Below are 21760 nucleotides of genomic sequence, written 5' to 3'. Positions count from 1 at the left end.
CATCTGGTGTAGAGACATGGAGAGCCTCTCTGTCAGCAGCATGTATTCGTGCATTATATGTGGATTTTAAATCTATCTCATTTAGTTATAGCATGTTAACTTTTTATTAAAAAATTGTTTTATTTTGTTCATCAGAAATTTCTCACATGTTTTGAATCTTGACGGATAAGTTTATAGTCAATGCAATATTTCGGGATTAAATCTGCAACTCCACGACTATATGTGGGATATCATCTGGTATATAAATATTTAGGATCAAAAAGCACATACATCTTAAATATACCGATAAGTTGTCGCTTTTGGACAACCTCCTGTCACAAAATATAACGGTGGGCACCTATTTCTAAGACCCAATAAATTATAATATTATGAAAATAGTTTTATTAAAATATATCTACACATATGATTTCCATGCATATAATGAAGTCTAAATAATTACAGTGATAAGATATGTTTGGATGGTGGCCAAAACATACCTTAGCATTTTTGGTCATGACCAAAACTTTGGTGTTGTTTTTTAATGGTTGCCAATTTTTTGGCTTGCCAGTGCCTCTCTTTGAGAACTCCAGTTCATTTTGCTTGTCAATATTCGCCAGCTTGTTGGCAATTAAAATTTGTGGACAGCAAACTAGGAGTAAAATCATACATATTACCTCGGTCTCATGATAGAGCGCGTCTTAGTTTTTACTTGTTTTTTCACGTCACAACGTGTATGGGGAAATCGAGGCGTGGTGTATACCGATGCATCCAAGAGCCTAAACAACCATTCTTTCCTTGGTGTGCAAACTAGAGGCTGGGGCGCGCCCTGGGCGCGCCTCTTAGGCGTGAGCGTGCGCACTAATACTGCTTATGCAGTTGTCTACGTGTTTATATAGTCCAAATTGGCGCTAGTTTTCTGCTTCTAATACACTTGCTGAAACTGAACGTCTGTCGTGAATGGTACGTCTAGAGACGATGGACAGTTAGAGACTAAATTTTGTAAACTCAAGCATCCACAAAATAAAATCATTAGGTGATGATGATGTATGATAACCACTGGATATAGCCAAAGACTCCTCAATTAAATTTCTGAATAGTAAAAGAGAATGATAGAAAACCTATGATCTGGACTAAAATTCTGAATCGTAAAAGAAAATTACAACAAGCCTATGATCTGAACTACAACCGAGGAGCTTCTAGCTTGATAGCTTCATAGATCCGACCTTTGAAATTTCCCACAAACCTCCGTGGTACGGCCTACAGGAACAAGCAAACAACAAAATTATCGTTCTGACCAGGATAGCATTCAATCCAAAGGAGAGATAGGGTATCGATGCGCGACGGCTTGCCATTTCCTCTTTGAAATTGCCAGCCATGCACTTGAAAAAAAATACTTCAAATAATTATACTATTTGCCCATGAAAAAACAATCAATTACTAAGGCAACACCACGAGATGGAATAGGGCCAAGGTTGGACAATCCAATTCTCGATTCAGTGGCAGTTGGTTGTGGTCTCACAAGGACTGTCCATTCCTCGATTCAGCACCAATTCCTTCCTCAATGCGGAGGTCGCCCCTGTGATCGTCCCTCCGCTTCTTTCGGCATGTCAACCCTCTATGTTCCAAAATGTACCACCCCCTCTCTTAGAATCATTAAAGTCATGCAAGATAATCTTCATTCTCCTCTCGACTCTTAACCTGAAAGAAGCAGGAGAAGCATCTCTGCCATGTGAAAGACCTCACATCAAAGATGATGCCAACTGAAGACTGAAGAACCATAGAGCCTTCCATGGAACATAAAAAGTACACAATTGCTTCATGGGGCACCCCATTGGCGCGCCACTTGAGGGGCATCTGGGCGGTGCCAGGTAGATGCACGCTCCTTTCACTTTCCTTTTTTGATCTGGATAGCAGCACCATGTACATGCAATTCTTGATGAAATTATTATATTGGCGCATCATGTAAGGAAGAAACTGAAATGTCATGCTATCACAGGCAAACCCGTAGCGATATAATAGCATCGACAGGAGCATCTTGCTGTTTGACAACGTAAGATACGTTAAAAAAAATTACGCGCGCATCGGCCACGGCGGCGGCAGTCTCTTGATGCCTCCCTCAAACCGTGCGGCCGAGAACAAGAGGAGCATGCTCGGCTTGTCCGCCATGCGCTTCATCACCCGGTGCGCGTTGCCGATGACTCGCCACATCCTTGCCAGCCTATACATACAACACAACAACGAGAAACATTAATCAAACACTTGTGGGTGGGGGGAGTCGATCAAGCACACTATAATGGAACACACGTACATTCAGATTAGCTCCACGAGCTGCGGTAGGAGCTCATTGTCATGGATGGCGACCCAGCAACGACCCTCCAGGACATGGCATCGACTGAGGCGAGGGAGATGTTGAGCTTGGTCCGGAGGTCCATGATGGCTTGCCCTGGTCCTCTCGATGGCAAACGGCTCCGCACCATCGGCGTCCTGGCTCCTCAGCTTCCCTGCATGCAAATGTGTTTCATTTCATATCTTTGGCATGATTTGCTCTGAACTTCTAATGATTGTATGAATTCTGGGAGAAGAAGTGTGCTCGATCGAACGTATCCTGACTTTAGGCTCTCGTTGTGCCTTTGGAAGAGCTGGAATGGCTCCGGTGAAGCTTCACAGACGCCGACTTGCTCGTCGCTGTCGTCATCCTCAACGTCCCCTCTCGGAGTAGTTATTTGATCCGTCTATGTCCAAGATAGCAATAATCAATGCTACAATCTACATTATCCTTATATTCTGTGAATCTATTTTCTCAAATCAGATATCAAAACTATTAATCCTTAATTTATGGCACCTCATTTTCTTTTAGAGCTTCCATAGGAAAGAGCCAACAAATAGGAACAAAAGGAAATAGTGGTCAAGATAAAAAAAACTGCTTCCAGTTCTTTGCTGCAAGGACTTTCTTCAGCAAACATTTGTAACACTGGTTATAATTATTTCAGTTCTTAAAAATGCATGGGACGAATAGGAGACAATAGAGGAATATCAAGGTATGATCTTGGGATAGGATGACTCAAATTAATTGAAGGCTCACTGAAATGAGTCAGGCATACCATGCAATATGAAACAACTTTCTTCAAATTGTGGAAGGAACTACCTTTGTTGTTCCATTGCTCGATAGACGTCGAATTAGTGTAAAGTAATTCTGTTTCTGTCTATCTGCAATGTTATTATCCTACAAAAAAAGCAAAATTATTATACCAACATATGTTTATAAAAACCACATCAGACAGATATTAGATCAAAACGGCCAAGAAAGAATCAATGAAGTTTAAAGTCTCCACCCTCTAGATCAACATTAGATTGTAGACTTGACAGCGAAATCGGTTATGTGCAACTTCTTTCATCAAACTTTGCAAAAGTTACACCGATTAACCTTTTTTTAACATTGCCAAATTTGTTTAACACAACTCGAATGACCTTGTTATTCAAATATGAGAAAAGTTATAGCTTAATGATTAACAAAAGCTAGTTTTCTTGAAAAGTGTATCAAACTTTTAGGAGAAGGTTACACAATATTTTACTAAACTCGATGCTTTTCAGACTGATTTTAAAAATCAATGCATCCCTCATCCTATCATGTTTTTCTAGAACCTACTACAAATTCTTGAAAGAATAGTACACCATGACAACCAACTTCAGTTATAAGGATTGTACAAAAGTAGACTTAGTTGTAAATCAAAAGGGGTAAGGAATAAACATTGCAACATACTCCCTCCGTTCCAAAATAGATGACTCAACTTTGTATTAACTTTATACAAAGTTGAGTCATCTATTTTGGGACCATAAATTCCACACCAAGTGAGTTGATATTCGACAATGTACAAAAAGAGACGAGAGAATTTATATGTGGACACTAACAACAACAACAACAACAACAACAACAACAACAACAGCAGCAGCAGCAGCAACAGCAACACCAAAAACAAGTTGGGGTAGGCTAATTGGTTTGAATACAACATGACATATTTTTAGCTATACAGAATCATGTAACTGAAACAGTAGTACAAAGCTACAATGTCATGTCTCCTACTGGCTCTTACATAGTTATAACTAGATTACTATATAATTATGTTATTGAAACAATACATTAGCACATGCAGTCTGCATGTCAAGTATTCTCTAAGAATAAGTTTAGGTATATGTCACAGTAAAATCAGAGTAGTGATTGTTTAAGAGAAGACTGGTAGTTCGCTTTGTTTCCTATATCTAGTTGTCTCCAGTAAGAGTTTTACTACAAGCAAAAAGCTTGGAAGAAATCTGAATCCTTAAATCCATAATTAAAATCTACAGAAATAAAAAAAGGGTCCAATTGAAAAGCATGAAAACTGAAAAGTAATTAGAGGGCACAAATAAAGGAAAGAAAAATATATTACTTGTCTTCCAGGTGGTATCCTGGTACCTCTTCTCCCATTAAGAAAACAGAATGATTGCCAGGCATCTCATCAAGGGCGGAATTCAGTGCTTCACACGGTCATCCAAATTGCAAGCGAAGAACTGCATAAATTTCCCACACAAATTCAGAGCGTAAGTAGAGCAGAATATTACTTCTGGAGACAAACACATCACTTCTAAAATGTAACAACCAAGCATATTAACAAACTAATACGAGAAACATTCTCAGTGCCCAATAACATGACTAATTAACTGAATGTTTAGTTCTTTCAATCTTGTGAAACCAGAAAAACCCACCTAAAGAAGTCCTTGCAGAAAAGGAAAGTCCACACACCTAGCAACCTCGACAAATACCTCCCCATCACTATCGATCAGAATTCTTAATCACCTTTTCACTCATGCCTATTCAGAAAATGTTAGCACCCGTGAATGTCAGGTCATACAAATTCTTAATGTATAATGGACCCATCAAATTTGCGACGTGCTCATGCTTGCAAATCAATTTCTCAAATTTACAGTACTAACCACACAGAATTGTTGTTCGATGTCGCCCCCATCAGTGATGAGGCATTTGTAAGGAAGTGAAGTTATTAACACCATGATGAATAGAGCATTGTGTTATAATACACGAATACAACAGAATAAATAAATAAATGTCATAGCAGTATAGCATGGTTTTCCCAGAAACAACAATGTGACATCTCAAATTTTCAGCTTACAATAGAGCACTCTGTGTTTTAGACATTTGAGTATTATCACACAATTTAAATCAGCGAGTATCTAGTTCATAGAAGATGTTAGAAGATATTACAAACCTCATCTACTGCATTATCAAGAAGTTCAGATATAGCTGCACATCAAGAGAAAAGTTATTAGATAAATATTTTACATGGTGGCGTAAGTATCTTGAACACCAAACATAAAGAAGAGAAGTCATGAGAGTACCACACCGTCTAGTTTTTCTACCTTCTTATCCAGCAGACATTCCAATATTAAGCATTTGATTTCTAGTCAGTGGTCAAACTATAATATTCCCCAAACAGAAATAGCAAGGGAGAAATGGATAACATGTGTTTTTAGTATTAATGCAACAAAGATACTCAAATAAACCAACAAGGAATTCATCTTCTTTATGTAAGGAAAAATGGATAGAGCAGAGTACAGTCAGGAAGGCAAAATGGAAAAGAGATAGTAAAATAGATTAACATATAATGGATGTACTGATGACAAAGATATTCATGTAACTGAAACAGTAGGCAAAACTGAATCTTAATGTGCATTTAGCACATTCGAAACGCCAATCGATTCATGTGGTGTATGAGCAGCGAATCTGTACTTTTGGATGAAAACTTGAACGATTAGAGAGTCAAATGAAGTTGTAGCTGTCTCAATCATCTAAAAAACTATCTGCTGCACCACTTCTAAAATTGGCAACTTATTTGTTGTTTCTTTGTAGATCATTGTATTTTAAATGGCACAAACAAGTTCAGTTCTTGTTTTAAAGTGCACACCGTGGCAGAATTGATTTGAAATCCATCTTCATACAGTCACAAATAACAATCTTGCTCAAAATCTCTAAGAAGAAAAATAAGAACCAACCGAACTATCTTGCTTGGAACCTTATACAAGAAAAGCTACAGTACACTGGTATTTGTTGTTTCTGTGTAGATAACTGAATTTTAAACGCCAGCAACAAGTTCAGTTAAGTTTTTCCTATTAAAGCATACAACACAGCTCAATTGATTTCAAATCCATCTTTATACAGCGGCACATAACAATCTTTCTCAGAATCTCTAGTAACAAACAGAAGAACGAACTGAACAATCTCACTTGAAATCTCATACAAGAAAAGTTACAGTAAACCTGTATTTGCTGTTTCTTTGCACATAACTAAATTTTAAACGGCACAAACTTATTTCTTGAAAGCACATCCGAATAACATTACCTCGATGCCGCCCAGTTTATTTCAACCAATTGAATAGAAATTCTAGACCTTCACATGTGAACCGAAAATTTAAAAATAGTAAGATTGAGCGCTACCTGCTCCTCACACTCAGGCCAAATATCGTAACAAACCAGCAAGGTATGCATCTTATCTCCCATCAGGTCAAATATTGTAACAAACCAACAAGCAATGTATCTTGTAGTTACCTGGTACCCTTTGTTCTACAAACTGAGAACTATCAAACTATTACATCTCCACCAAACCAAACCAAATCAGAGAATGGATTGGCAAGGGCGTGAAACCTACGAACGCCCACTTGTGGGAGGTCGGGCTGATGTGGAGGAACCTAGGATGCACGCAGGCATGGTCGAAGTCCCCTGTCTGCAGCGCATATGAGACCGGGCAAACAAAATGGAGTTGGAATTTCGCGGAAACCAGGGAGGCTGGGGATTGAAGAGACGAACCGTGGAACTCACGGATGGGGACGGAGGGGGCCTCGTTAGTGCCGGCCTTCCAGGTACGACAACCAGGGGATCGACCACGCCGCCAACGCCTGTTGTGCCGCCGGTCATCACCACGCGAGGCAGACAAGGTACGGTGGAGACGAGCAGCATGAGAAGGCGGCGATTGTTCTCCCCCTCCCGCTCAGTTCTATAACACCCCAGTGTCATGCTATAGTAATCACCCCCTAATGGTGGCCATGTCATCATCATTACTATGCAAATTGCCACTTAATAAATATCAAAGTCAAACACCAAGTCAAATAATAATTTTATAAAATAGTAAATTAAAATGTTCCTTAGGTTCAAAATTTTCACTACATAATTCTCATGCATTAACAAACATTTTTGGAGATATTTAAAATACCCCTGGGTATTATAACAGTGGACCAACAGCCAATAAATTGGCCTGTTCATTTTTTTATAAATAGTTGAACACTCCCAAATGCTTTGAAACTTTTTATACCAAACCAGAATATTGCCCTGTATTTTTGTGCCAAGTTTCACATGTAGCAAAAATCATTTACTAGCTAAACTAGATGCGAAACAGACGAGGAATAAAAAAAACAGAATAGGAAGAAAATAAAAGGCCTCACACTGTGCGCAACTGGGCCTAAGTGCCACATTGCACTTTGGCCCAGCCCGGCAGGGCCTTCTCCTTCCTCACGCTACAGGAGGAGGCAGTGCCATGGCGTGGCTCACGCACTCCCGTCCACACGCCCGATTAGCTCGTGTCGAGCATCCACGACACATCAAGAAGGATAAGATCCCCCTCGTCGCTGTAGACAGACCCTAGCCCGCAAAATTCCCCTCTCCCACTCACGTTTCTCCTGAGAGCCTCGTGCCCGAGCTACCATCGATGCGCCGTCGCCGTCCCCGTGGCCACTGGCCTCCCCGGCGACCGGGAGCTTGTCCAGGGACTTCCTAGTCACCGAATCCGTCATCTCCGTGCATCCGTTCGACCGGAGCCGCACTATACGCCCGGGATCGAGCTGATTTTCTGCCACGGCCGTCGTCTCTTGTCGTCGAGCTCGTCGCATCCGGTCGCCCCCGCGCCTCCAATCCACGTCTACGAGCTTGGTGGTGAGCTCCTCGGCCGATTCCACCACTTTCCCCCTTCAATCCGTGTCTCTTTACGCCGTTGTTCGCCATCGCTCGAACCCCCGTGTATGTGTACGTGTGTGCGTGTAGTTGCTGCTCCCGCCCTGTCGCTATTGCTGTTGTGCGCGCACGCCCATGCGTGGCCTCGTCGCGGCTTGCTGCTGTGGTGCACGCCCACGCATGGCCTCGGCTTGCTGCTGCTCCGTTTGCTGCTGCCGGCCGCTGCTGCGCCCTGCTCCCGTCACTGCTTGCTGTTGCGCCGGCGCCGCTGCTGTTAAGTGCTGCTGCCGCTCCTCCTATCCCACTAGCTAGTGCTGCTGCTACTCTAATTGCTGCTGCTACTTTCTCATGCGGCTGCGCTGGTTATGGCCATGGCCATGGCCATTGTGCGTGTGTAGTGTGTACTCTACGTGCGTGAGTACAGACATGGCTGGCTATGCCGCCGGCCGGCCCCTGGTTTAATTAGGCTAGGCCTAGTAGTAGTAGTAGTTTAGTTCTAAGTTAGTCTATTAGTAGATGACATGTAGGCCTCCTTTAATAAGTTAGGTTTATTTATTTGTTTAGGTGAATAGTATATGACATGTGGGCCACCCCTGCCCTTTTGACGAGTTAAGCTGACTTGGTCAATTCGAATTAATTAAATATAATAATTTCAGAAATTCTAGAATATTAGTAAATCATTGAAAAATAATATTAAAATAATCCGTAGCTTGGATGAAAAAGTTTTATACATGAAAGTTGCTCAGAACGACGAGACGAATCCGAATACGCAGCCCGTTCGTCCGCCACACGCACCTAGCATAGCAAACACGCAACCTTCTTTCTCCCATTTCTTTGTCCGAAAATGCCTAACTCCGGGAAAACTTTTCCGGATGTTATCCCCCTTCACCAGTATCGTGTAGCACCGCGTTAGAACACCCCTAGTACCGCTTGTTGTCTTGTCATGCATATGTTTGCTTTGTATTTACTGTTTCTTCCCCCTCTTCTCTCCGGTAGACTCCGAGACTGATGTTGCCCCTGTGTTCGACTACGTCGACGACGATACTTCTTCTTTTTCAGCAGAGCTTCCAGGCAAGCAAACCCCCTTGAGCATTCCGATATCGCCCATTTCTTTCCCTCATGCTTGCATTAGAACTGCTACTGCTTTCTGTATGATCCTACTCTGATGCATAGCATGTTGTTGTTACCTGCTTTCATACCTTACCTGCTTATCCTAAACTGCTTAGTATAGGATGGTTAGTGATCCATCAGTGACCCCACCTTGTCCCAATTGCCCCGCTTTATGTTCGATGACTCGATCAACGTGATCGACGTCCAGGCCCCGACACCGCACATCACCCCTCCTAGTTGTACGACTCTGCGGAGTTACCATCGAGTGCCGAGGGTGGAACCTCTTACATCACTCCTGATGAGATCTCCGTAGTGTAGCTATACGGTCGATGTCATCGAGGGTGATTTCCTCCTTAACCACTTCCGTTACCGCTCTGTCGTGCAACCCCTCAAGTGTGAACCTCGAGGGTGGATCCTCTTACGTTCACCTTGATGATAACATCGAGTGGGATTCATCGGGGGTGATTCCTCGGGTTTTCCCCTTGGTGTTAGACACACAGTTACTATGGTTACTATGACTTTGCACTGAGCCATGTTACTAAAGACGGGTCGGCCCTGAGGGGTACCCGCGCGAGCTGAATAGCGAGTGATGTGGAGTCGGGTTGACCTGGAAGGTGCCCGCGAGATACTTACGAGGCGTGGCCGGGCATTCTTAGCCCTTGCCGCAAGTACTCGAGACGGGGCGACGGGGTCACATCGATCGTGAGTCTCTGCTCGTTACCGCGTGCTCCTAATCCACTGCGATTTGGATATTTGATCTGAAGGGCCTCTGGCCTGATAGTACTAACCATCACGTGGGCATAGTATGGGCGTTCTGCGTCGTATGCATCAGCAGAAGCTTATTAGACGTCAGCGACTGAGCGGCGCGCGCCGGGTTGGACTGGAAAGCACCTACCTTGTTGAAGGAGGTAGGTAGGTCTGCTCACCGGCCGCGTACGCAACGTGCAGGAGTTCCCGGGGAGATGGCCCATGACCCCTGGGGGCATAGGTTTAGTCCGGCGTGCTGGCCTCTCTATTAAGCCTAGGTCGGGTTGCGGCGTATTGTTTGGGCGAGGCCGGGCATGACCCAGGAAAGTGTGTCCGGCCGGAGTTAATCGAGCGTGGTGGGTAAGTTGGTGCACCCCTGCAGGGAAGAAAACATCTATCGATAGCATGTCCTACGGTAACGGACACTTGGAGTTGTATCCCCGATACAACTAGAACTGGATACTTGAGATGAGACATGGAGATGAGACTTGGATATGAGATGATAACTAGATAGTATGGCTCTGGGATTGCTTTCTCGCAGGGAGTCGAGGAAGGATCTCTGGCCGAGGTTGATAACATTACTGCTACTTTACTTTATGCTACTCTACTCCCTCCTGTTGCTGCAAGATGGTGGTTTCCAGAAGATGCTAGTCTTCGATAGGCTAGGCTTTCCCCTTCCCTTCTGGCATTTTGCAGTTTAGTCCACAGATACAACCCATTCCTTTGATTCAGATGCATACTTAGTTTAGATCTGATGTAAGTCTTGCGAGTACTTTGGATGAGTACTCACGGCTGCTTTGCTACCTCTTTTCCCCCATGCCCGATTGTTGCGACCAGATGACGGATCCCAGGAGCCAGACGACACCACTGATGACTACTGCTACCCCGAGGGTGCCTACTACTACGTGATGACCGCTGACGACTTGGAGTAGTTAGGAGGCTCCCAGGCAGGAGGCCTTGCCTTTTCGATCGATGTTGCTTTGTGCTAGCCTTCTTAAGGAAAACTTGTTTAACTCATGTCTGTACTCAGATAATGTTGCTTCCGCTGACTCTTGTGTATTCGAGCTTATGTATTCGAGCCCTCGAGGCCCCTGGCTTGTAATATAAAGCTTGTATTATTTTAATTTGTGTTTAGAGTTGTGTTGTGATATCTTCCCGTGAGTCCTTGATCTTGATCGTACACATTTGCGTGTATGATTAGTGTACGATTGAATCGAGGGCGTCACAAGTTCGATCTAGACGGCGGGAGCGCCGTGTCGTCCAGGCTGCCGCCTCCGTGCAGGTTTCCCGTGGAGGGGAGAAGGTGATGGGAGGGGGGGGGGCGCAGGCTGTGGGGAAGAGCGCCGGTGATGGCGGCGGACGAGAGAGGGGGAGAAGTGGAGGACTCGCTAGGCTAGGGCTGGGCGATTCATTTATTTTTTTTTGTCTCGCCGTACAAAGCGCCCACCGGCCAGCGCGAATCTCTGTCGCGATTGGCTGCCAGGCACAGTACCCCTGTGATGATGTGGACGTCGCGAGAGAGCGCTCCTTGCGCGACTGTTAAAGGGTTGTATTTTCGCTAAGATGCGCTCTTTAAAAAAAAGATGGTTTGAGTGCATTGATTTCCATGGTAGCTTTCTAAAAATAGGACTCGATAATTAATGCGCTAAAAAGTTTTCATCATCGTGTTTCTCTATCATGCAACAATTAATGATGATTGTACCGTTTGAAATAAGCGGTTAGCTATCTCAAAAACAAACAGCTCAACAATTAATGGTTGTCGTGACATTACTATTTTTAGTTAAGTGCCTTCAAATAGGGCATGGTGGTTTATATGGAAAAGATGTCCTAGAGGATGAGATTGAGACAGCCAGGCGAGAAACTGACAAGGAAATGTATTGCGGTGTGGGGAGGATAAACGTGCTAAACTTGGGCTATGAGGGGATTATTGTTCTGTGGGGACGAAAAACACGTGAGGCTAAAAAAACTATGCGGTGAGTAGCTCTTAAACTGACAAAAATACAGTTTGAGTTTATTATTGTTTTTCCTGGAGGCATAAAAGGGCACTGGGGCAATTTACTTTATTGATTAATGGAGGCATGAGGCCATTGGGAAAATTGAATAATGTTTCTGGCAATACTCCTGGTAGGTATAGAGAAAACATGGGACCACGAGTGCTAGTAACAAACGGATGAATATCACCCGAAAAACTCTAAGAAAGTACGCTAAAAACTTGCATCTCTATAATATAATGGAAACCTTTTATGTCCGCGATATGGATATTCATTTTAGCATGGCAGCAAACAGAAAAGTGTTGCCGTATGGATGTTTCAAAACCAATTTAATTAGTGATGGGACAAGTACTGAATCATCTTACCATGTTTTTACCAAAAGTTTTAAATAACCGTGATGTAGCCATGCTATAGAGAATTGAGCAGGGTGATGCTAAATGGTATTTATATATAATTATTTGGTAAAGTTACAAAACAGAGGGTTATAGCCCCGCTATACCCGCGTTATACTAGCTGTTTGAGAAGGATGCCACTATTTGGCATAGCTGATTCTTATGGATTTTTTCTTTGCCAGTGTTCTTACAGTATTGGTTACAATAGCATCTGGATTGCAAACATGAAATTGGCAACAGTCTTCTGGGTAGCGTGTGTTCCTATTTTCCTTGCAATTGTGTCGACAATGATGGCCCGACGACGACCGATGTTGTCCCAAACAACGAAGCTATCGCCTTCTCCATCGCCCATGGCCGCAGGGGCTCCCCTTCTTGGGATTCTCCCGGTGCTTCTCGCCAAGGGCCCGCTGCAAGTGATCCGCGACGCCCACACGGAGATGGGGAGCGTGTTCACGGTGAGACTGTTGCATCGCAAGGTGACCTTTCTGGTTGGGCCAAACGTGTCGAGCCATTTCTACCAAGGGCTAGACTTGGAGATTAGCCAAGACGAGGTCTCCCAGTTCACCATTCCGACTTTCGGCCCCGGCGTCGCCTTCGACGTGGACTTCGCTACTCGCCACGAGCAGTTCCGCTTCTTTGGTGACGCCATGAAGCCGGCCAAGCTCAGGACATACGCCGGACTGATGGTGCGCGAAGTCGAGGTAAGAAATAAGATGACATGTTTAGTAGCCTTGATTTTCTTGTTAACTATTGCAAACATTTATACATGTACTACATACTAGAAATTGTGATCTGATGTGTACTTGTGTATGTTACACATGCAGGAGTACTTTGCGAGGTGGGGACAGTCCGGCACGGTTGACTTGAAGCAGGAGCTAGAGCACCTCGTCACGCTCGTAGCCAGCCGGTGCTTGTTCGGGGAGGAGGTCCGGGCCAAGATGCTCGGCGAGGTCGCAACGCACCTCCGTGAGCTCAACGACGGCATGCGCCTCGTCACCATCCTGTTCCCGCACCTGCCCATCCCGGCGCACCGCAGACGCGACAGGGCGCGCGCTAGGCTCGGCGAGATATTCTCCGGCGTCGTCAGCTCTCGCAAAGCAAGCTACCCTGACTGCGGCCCCGACGACATGCTGCAGTGCCTGATTGATTCCAGGTACAAAGACGGCCGCGCCACGACCGACACGGAGGTCGTCGGGATGCTGGTGGTCTCGGCGCTGTTCGCGGGGCAGCACACGAGCTCCAGCACGAGCACGTGGACCGGAGCGCGCCTCCTCGCGCGCGCCAACTCCGAGCACCTGCGCGCCGCCGTCCGGGAGCAGGAGCGGGTCGTGGCGCGGCACGGGGACCGCGTGGACTACGAGGTCCTGCAGGAGATGGACACCCTCCACCGCTGCGTCAAGGAGGTTCTGCGGCTCCACCCGCCGGCGATGATGCTGCTGCGCCACGCGCGCCGGAGCTTCACCGTGCGGACCAGGGAGGGCGATGAGTACGAGGTCCCGGAGGGGCGTACCGTCGCGAGCCCGCTGGTGCTCCACAACCGTCTCTTATACGTGTACATGGACCCGGAGAGGTACGAGCCGGACCGGTTCGGCCCGGGCAGAGGGGAGGATGTGGCCGGCGGAGCGTTCTCGTACACGGCGTTCGGTGGCGGGCGGCACGCCTGCGTTGGTGAGGCGTTCGCGTACATGCAGATCAAGGTAATATGGACGGCGCTACTAAATATCAGTCGACGGAGACTTCGCGAAGTCTCAGTCGACTGCTGTCTGATCTTGTGCAGCGTGTAGATTCGCGCTGGGGCGGATTGTCCCTCATTTTGGCCTGTCTAAGATGTGGACCGGCCCGTTTGTTTTTTTTCTATCGAACCGCGATCCCGCACGAGCGTTTTGTGGGCTGGGCTGTGTTTCCGTGCGGGCTTTTTGTTTGTTTGTTTTTTACATTTTGTTTTTTGAACCGCATTAAAGAAAGGAAGGGGAAGCGACCACCCCCGTGATGATTAAGAAGAGGGGAACGGGGAGACAGAGCTCATTCCACATACTCTCTCTCCATTCCCCAATCTCAAATTAGAAGAAATACGGATGGGGAGAAGAGAGGATTTGGAAAGAACGGAATGCTTGGATCTTTGAGCAAGTGGCTAGCAGCGTGGACAGGGTGCTCGAACTAATCAGAGAGGATATTGCAACATGGAGGACTGCTGGCTGTGTTGGCGATTTCTGCTGACTTGTTTTTCTTCTTCTTTGCTGTGTTGTGCTTGCCTCTGGTGGCCAAGCTTCGCCTTTATTTCTTCAGTGTTTATTCAGAGTTAAACTCTGATGGCTGACAGTTCTAGATCGCCTAGACTGCCTAGCTCGCTGTACTCTTCCTGTTCTTTCTAATAAAAGATCGGCCTATGGCCCTTCGAGAGGGCGAGCTCCAAGGTTCTCTTCAACGAACCAGAGGACGAGAGAGAGGGGATGGCTGGCGCTGCAGTTGGAGTGAGTTCCCCCCTAGTTTTTCTTCTCCATCATTTTGTTGTCTTGTTTCTTGTTTGATGCTTCACCGTGATCTGTAGGGGATTGGGGGTAGTTTTGTTTGTGGATCAAGTGTAGAATAGTAGATTCAAGTCTATAATGGACTCCAGGATTTATATGCATTTTTTTTGTATCCTTATTTGTTCAAGTATTCAAAAGATTGGAGGATTGATTTGAATGTGGTAGTTTGTACGGTCAAGATCAAGTTGTATTTTTTGTAGTGTCTCAAAGGGGCCGGCCAGAGTGAGCGGCTGCTAGGCCTTTTTTGTAGTGTCTCAAAGGGACCTCATTTTTTAGTCTTTTTGATTTCACTTTTTTTGTTAGCTTCTTAGTCTGAAAATGGATTTTAGTCCAGAGGCTTGTTGTGAGTCAGCAGCATGAGGTCCTCGCCCAAGCTAAGTGCATGTCTGCTGCACTGTAGGAGTTTTATTACTGTGCCCATGTATCCAGTAGAGTAGATAGGATTTTTGTATGTCTATACTTACCCCCGCAAGATGAGGTACTGTTCTTTTCTTTTGTTTGTATTAAATATCTGATTAGTAGTTTCAAGCAGAGAATTGCGTCCATATTTTATACTTTTTTAGGGGGTTTTTTCGTGTTGAAATGCACAATAGTGTCTCTCGCTCAGGCGCGTGGATCAGCAATGTCGGTGTGGCAGATGAGAGTATGATGCTGGTTTCTTTTTTGTTATAGCTAGATTCACTTATCTAATCCAGATTTTTGCTTTTTTCCCTATGTTTTTTGAACTATCCAGTAAAGTTTAGTTTTATAACTAGTAGTACTAATTTTGTTTTTTAGTAGCCCAATAAACTGAGATGAAGTGTTCTATTTTTTTTGGACTGTACTAGAAGTAGGGTTATCAAGACCACCTTTTCTTCTTTATGCTTGTAGGTAGTAGGTTTTATCGACATCCTCTGTACATAGTGTATAGTATAGTTCATTTGTTTACACCCTTTTTGTACATCAGTGGGGGTGACAATCTAGATGAATGCGTTAGGCTCTTTTCGCTAAATCAGTAGCATGTTTTTGAAATTTTTTCTATCAAAACAGGAGAAGATTTTTACTACTGATTTACTGAATTTATCAGTAGGAGTAGGTATGTTCATTTGTTTTTGATAGTCCCTATATAATCAGTAGCTTGTCGTTTCTGAAATTTTTTTATGTAAATAGTACATATTATTGCTGAAATCTATCACTAGGGAGTGGCCTTGTTTTATTTTTTTTATTTTTGCTGATACTTTTATCTATTTTAAAAAGGAATGATTAATGAAAGTAAGTATCCAGCAACAGCATGTTTTATTTTAGTTTCTTTTTTCTTTTTCTGCCGAAAACCTGTATGATTCAGTATGATGTTTATTCCTTTTTGTATATGAAATCAAGATAATATGGTCTTTTTGATGGATCCCCACATCGCAAATTTATTTGTTTTCTTTTTTTTGTCATTAGTAGCGACGCCAATGATATCTCATCATTATCTTGAAATCTTTCTCGTCGGAAGGATACAAGTTTTTTCCTCTAAAAATCATTTTTTAGCTGAATATGTATGGGTCTCACTAGCACAAATTTATCGCTTTTTTATGCGGCACAGGAGATGGTGTGCAGAGTTTGTTTGAGCCCTTGCTACCGCGAGAGCAGGACAAGCGGGATGAGCATGTTTGTCTGGAAGGAGTTCAAAAACGCAGGGGTAACTTCGCAACCTATATACAAGTTTTTCCACTGTTCTGATCTTTATTTTTAGGTACTTATCATCATAGAATTATTTTATTGTTGTTGAAGGTTGATATTTGTTGGTCTCCCAGAATTTTGAACTTGATGGTCGTTTATGTCATGTGCAGTAACCTATGCTAGTTCTAGACTGATTTTTTTAGGTTGTTTTGCATCTTTTTGACTTTTATATCAGTGCTCAATTCATTTTTTCAGGCAGTTTTGATGATCGTTTTTTTGTTGTTCTTTTTTTGTGTTCAACACACAACAGGTTGTGCCATGTAACGAAAGAGTTCGTTTCAACGACCTGACAGGGGATACACTGAAGTTTAAGGCAAACAAACGGATGTACACCGTTAAGTGTCACAAGGGGCCCAGAAAGAGCATAATGTATGGTAGTGGGTGGAGGAAATTTGTTGCAGACAACAAGTTGGGGAAGGGCCAGCTGGTTCTCTTCTATTTGGACTAGCCTTCCCCAAGGGCAGTTGTCTGTGTGATTCAATTCGGGAATGGTGCCGAAGATGAAGGATCTGAGGGTGAGAATGACTACATGGAAGTCTCAGATGAAGAAGACGAGGATAGACAAGCTGGCAACAGTGATGACGATGATGATATTGTTCGCACTCAGGAAGATGGGCTGCTTCCGCTCAACAATGGGTTCATAGGGTTGGCATTTGTGCACCGCCTCACGAGGACTAATATTCTTTTGGGAAGCATGGTATGTATCCATTTTCTCACTGTTTTTTTTCAGTTTTTCTTTTTGCATGTTTAGTTTTTAAGTAAAGGCGCAAGCACTTTCGTTGCAATTTTTTGCATTAGTGAAACTGTTAATTCTGAAATTATTTTACTTTTGTTTTTATTAGTTTAACTATAAGTTAAAACCTTTTTTGAAATCTGCATTTTTAATTTGTCTTTTTTGTGTAAACTTTGGTTTTTATTAACAGAATGTTCGAAATCCTTTCAGGCTGTCTTTATATCTCTCTTTTTTATATATGTTTTTTTAACATGCATTTTTTATTGTCTTTTGTAGATTATTAGTTTTTCCAAACGCCCCCATGAACGAGAGAAACATTTTTTTTCCAAAGATGATTTGGAAAATGAAAAATAACAATGCATATGCGTGTTGTTCATTTTTTTGGAGGGTCCGTAGGGATTTTTCCCTACTGTAGTTGGTCAAAAAAAATTTGGAGAATTTTTTATTAAGAATTGTTGGGCAATCAGTTAGAATTTTTGTGCAGAAATCATTAGTTTAAGAATTACAAGCCTTTTTCCCTTCTGTTTTCTTTAGCCTTTTTGTTTGCAACTACTACACTATCTTTTTTTCTCTTAGTATGCCGTGTGTGTGTGTTTAGCACATGAGGGCATGGGTGCGCATTTCTTTTTTTAGGAAACAATGTAATTTAAAAATACCACTTTTTATAACAATTTGTAATTGTAGTTGGGGGAGGAGGAAGTTTTGTAAGTGGGTTTTCATAAGAGAGGACGGTCCGACAGATAAACACACCCATGACTGCAAGTGCATGTTGCACACACCCCAACTACCATGGCAACGGTTGGAGAGCGGTGAGTGTCGCATCGCCGGTAGGGAGAGCGGATGGAGGGGTCGCATCTCTCTCGGTATGGTTTGTTTGTAAGTGGAACGGTAGGATAGGGGTGGGGGTCACATCTGCAGTAGTAGAGGGGTGGGAACATTTTGTTTTGTCGGAGGGGGCGGCATTGAGAAGATGGGGCCATTTGCATGCCCCACAACAGGCACACAACTGTATGTCTTTATAACTTGGTTTAAACTTGACTACAGGTAGAGAGGCCAGTTGCATGTCCTACAAAAGGCACGCAACTGCATGTCTTCGAACCCGGGCGCAACTGGAGACCTTTATTTTGTCGGAGGGGGCGGCGTCGAGAGAGAGGGGGGGCCACTAGGCACGCAACCATCCCAGCATGGTGACAACTGCATGTCTTTTTATAACTTGGTTGCAACTCGACTTCTAATTTCGTTGTATAGGCAGAGGCGTCAGTTTTTGCACGTCCCACAATGGGCACGCAACTGTATGTCTTCTACCTTGGTCGGAACTGGGGGCCTTTGTTTTATCGGAGGGGGTGGCGTCGGGAGAGAGGGCGCTAGTTGCATGTCGCACAACAGGCAGGCAACTGCAAATCTTTCTAACTTGGTCGCAACTAGGGGGGACCTTTGTTTTGTCTAAGGGGGAGAGGGGGCTAGTTGCATGTCCCCACAACAGGCAGGCAACTGCATGTCTTTCTAACTTGGTCGAAACTAAGGGGGGCCTTTGTTTTGTTGGTGGGGTGCGGCATGAGAGAGAGGGGCCTAGTTGCATGCCCCACACTAAGCATGCAACCGCATGTCTTTCTAACTTGGTCGCAACTAAGGAGGTACCCTTGTTTTGTCGGAGGGGGCGACGTCGAGAGAGAGGGGCCCAATTGCATGCCCCACACTAGGCGTGCAACCACATGTTTTTTCCGAGCATGGTTGCAACTACATGTCTTATAACTTGGTTTGCAACTCCACTTCCATTTTTATTATACGGGGAGAGGCGCCAGTATTTTGCATGTCCCACAATGGCACGCAACTACAAGTCTTCTAACTTGGTCGCAACTTGGGGGGGGGGATTTGTTTTGTCGAAGGGGACGACGTCGAGAAGAATGGGGCCCAGTTGCATGTCACAAACTAGGCATGCAACTGCATGAACTCCAACTTGGTCACAACTGGGCGGGGGGGGGGGGGCTTTGTTTTGTTGGAGGGGGCGACATCGAGAGATAGGGGGCCAGTTGCATGTCCCGCAACAGGCATGCAACTGCATGTCTTCTAACTTGGTCGCAACTAGGGGGTTCTTTGTTTCATCGAAGAGGGCGGCATTGAGAGAGAGGGGCCCAGTTGCATGTCCACGGCAGGCACGCAACTGCATGTCTTTATAACTCCATGTCTTCTAGCTTGGTCGCAATTGCATGTCTTATAACTTGGTTGCAACTCTACTTCCGTTTTTGTTGTCCAGGGATAGGCACCGGTTGCATTTCCCACATTGGGCATGTAACTGCATGTCTTCTAGCTTGGTTGCAACCGGGGGGGCTTTGTTTGTCGAAGGGGGTGGTGTTGAGAGAGATGGGGCCCAGTTGCATGCCCCACACTAGGCACGCAACTTCATGTCTTCTAGTTTGGTCTCAACTACGGGGGATCTTTATGTTTGTCGGAGGGGGCAATGTTGAGAGAGATGGGGCCCAGTTGCATGTCCCACATTAGGCACGCAATTGCATGTCTTCTAATTTGGTCGCAACTGCATGCCAACTCGACTTCCATTTCTTGTTGTACGGGGACAGGCGCCAGTTGCATGTCCCATAATGGGCACGCAACTGCATGTCTTCTAGCTTGGCCGCAAATGGAAGGGCCTTTGTTTTGTCGGAGGGGCGACAAAGAGGGAGAGAGGTGGCCCACTTGCATGTCCCACACTAGGCACGCAACTGCATGTCTTCTAACTTGGTCGCAACTCTGGGGGCTTTTCTTTTGTCGGATGGGGCAGCATCGAGAGAGAGGGGCCCAGTTGTATGCCCCACACTAGGCACGCAACTGCGTGTCTTCTAGTTTGTTTGCAACTAGGGGGATCTTTGTTTTGTCGAAGGGGGCGGCGTCGAGAGACACGGGGCCCAGTTGCATGTTCCACAATAGGGCACGCAACTGCATGTCTTTCTAACTTGGTCGCAACTGCATGCCTTATTACTTAGTTGCAACTTGACTTCCATTTCTTGTTTGTACGAGGAGAGGCGCCAGTTGCATGTCCCAGCATGATGGGCACGTAACTGCATGTCTTCTAGCTTGGTCGCAACTAGAGGGGCCTTTGTTTTGTCGGAGGGGGCGGCCCAGTTGCATGTCCCACACTAGACACACAACTGTATGTCTTCTAACTTGGTCGCAACTGCATGCCTTATAACTTGGTCACAACTCGACTTCCATTACTTGTTGTACGGGGTCAGGCGCCAGTTGCATGTCCCACAATGGGCACGCAACTTCATGTCTTCTTGTTTGATCGCAACTAGAGGGGCCTCTGTTTTGTCGGAGGTGGCAGCGTCGAGAGACATGGGGCCCAGTTGTATGTTAATGAACAATACCAGCCTGTGACCACAAACATGTTATGTAGTTTATTTTTTTCAACTATGCATGTGAAAGTCAACAAAATAAAGGCACTTTATAGTACCTCTGGGTCAGCAGCAAACAATAACTGTGTGTATGTCATGTTACCACTTCCAAGGAAATTCATCCCGTGCATTTTTCATAACAGTATAAGTTTCTTTCTTTATCAATCTTATTTTTTTCACAGAATTACAAGGGCATGATAGTAGAGCGGCAGGTCATTTATGAAGTAGGGAACTTAAAGAGGGCATAATCAATCTTTTTTTCTTCAAGAAAAACTCGTACATGTGGTGCAAATGCACTTGGAGATGGTTGGAATGCCAAATTCATCGTAGGCTGTTATTGCTGCACATACTGGACACCATGGTACTGCTGCCATGGAAACACAAATCATGCTTATGTCAGTTTCTGGGATGGTGACACATCTCAAACATATGTATTTACAATCTAAGAGATTTTTTGTTTTCGCATTTTTTATCTTACTTGGACTGGGGTCACCAAATTATGTGGAGCTGGAGCACGATTGCTTGGAAATCTCCGTGCCAAAGTATTCACTGGCTGCTACATGAAATGCAGAAGACAGTATGTGTCAATCTGAATCCATGACATATTTTTTTTGGCTAATGCAAAGAACCATGTTCATTAGTTTATCATATTCAGAAACTGTCAAGAACAACAACAAAAATTCAACCTTTTCTCTGCCCACAGCAAGTGTACTACATGCTTAGTACGTGTCCTGAACAGTATGTGTGCTGGACATACAAAAATTAGCACTAGCATGAAAATTATTATCTTTTTTGTCATCAACTACTGAAACCCATGCTTCTAATATACTACAGTTTTCTTTCTTCACTTTTTTTTCTTCAGAGAAACTTGAACATCAGGCTGAGACAAAGTTGGAGTTTTCTACCATGAAGTTATCTTAGAGACAAACATGTGTGCCCATCAGGAAATTTCCATACTGCTCCAAGATTGGTGCAGAAAAACAAAGGGGGAGAAGAAATTACAAGGTTTTCAGGTCCAAAACAAAGAAGGGAACAAGAAATTGAAAGGAGTTGCAGATGGATCCATGTGGTGGGGGTGGGGTGGGGGGGGGGGGTAGGGTTTTATCTGACAGAGGAACGTACAACTGGGAGAGAAGCAAAAGTTTTCCTGTCGTTTGGCTATACATGGGCTCTTTGCTTTTCTGTTGTGTATTTGCTG

General features: G+C 44.4%; 1 protein-coding gene and 2 long non-coding RNA genes across 4 annotated transcripts; 2 read left to right on the top strand and 1 right to left on the bottom strand.

Moving 5' to 3' along the window:
* Positions 1–1164: 1164 nt before the first annotated feature.
* Positions 1165–7725, bottom strand: LOC125541354 (uncharacterized). Of its 2 annotated transcripts, XR_007297496.2 has the most exons (8): positions 6832–7725; positions 5238–6748; positions 4720–4824; positions 4404–4524; positions 3125–3202; positions 2590–2711; positions 2288–2480; positions 1165–2197 (listed from the first exon to the last, which is right to left on the bottom strand). It is a non-coding gene; the product is annotated as an uncharacterized LOC125541354 (long non-coding RNA). The 2 variants fall into 2 exon arrangements; XR_015616014.1 differs by having other exon boundaries at positions 5238–7725.
* Positions 7726–7811: 86 nt separating this feature from the next.
* LOC147984450 (uncharacterized) lies at positions 7812–10981 on the top strand. Its single transcript, XR_015616013.1, has 2 exons — positions 7812–7950; positions 10663–10981. It is a non-coding gene; the product is annotated as an uncharacterized LOC147984450 (long non-coding RNA).
* A 1339-nt stretch (positions 10982–12320) lies between these two features.
* LOC125541352 (obtusifoliol 14-alpha demethylase-like) lies at positions 12321–15231 on the top strand. Its single transcript, XM_048704790.2, has 2 exons — positions 12321–12909; positions 13033–15231. The coding sequence occupies exons 1-2, from the start codon at positions 12343–12345 to the stop codon at positions 13990–13992; spliced, it is 1527 nt and encodes a 508-aa protein (XP_048560747.2). The 5' UTR covers positions 12321–12342; the 3' UTR covers positions 13993–15231.
* Positions 15232–21760: the final 6529 nt, after the last annotated feature.

This window comes from Triticum urartu, chromosome 2A (genome assembly GCF_056163025.1).
Source record: "Triticum urartu cultivar PI428250 chromosome 2A, HENAU_Tu73, whole genome shotgun sequence".
Classification (NCBI taxonomy): Eukaryota; Viridiplantae; Streptophyta; class Magnoliopsida; order Poales; family Poaceae; genus Triticum; species Triticum urartu.
The sequence above is the reverse complement of the archived record's forward strand: the minus strand, read 5'-3'. Positions and strand labels throughout refer to the sequence as shown.

Coding starts and splice junctions, on each gene's coding strand:
- LOC125541352 (XM_048704790.2), top strand. CDS start 12,343: ATGCCACTATTTGGCATAGCTGATTCTTATGGATTTTTTCTTTGCCAG. Junction 12,910..13,032: donor TGATGGTGCGCGAAGTCGAG/GTAAGAAATAAG, acceptor TTACACATGCAG/GAGTACTTTGCGAGGTGGGG.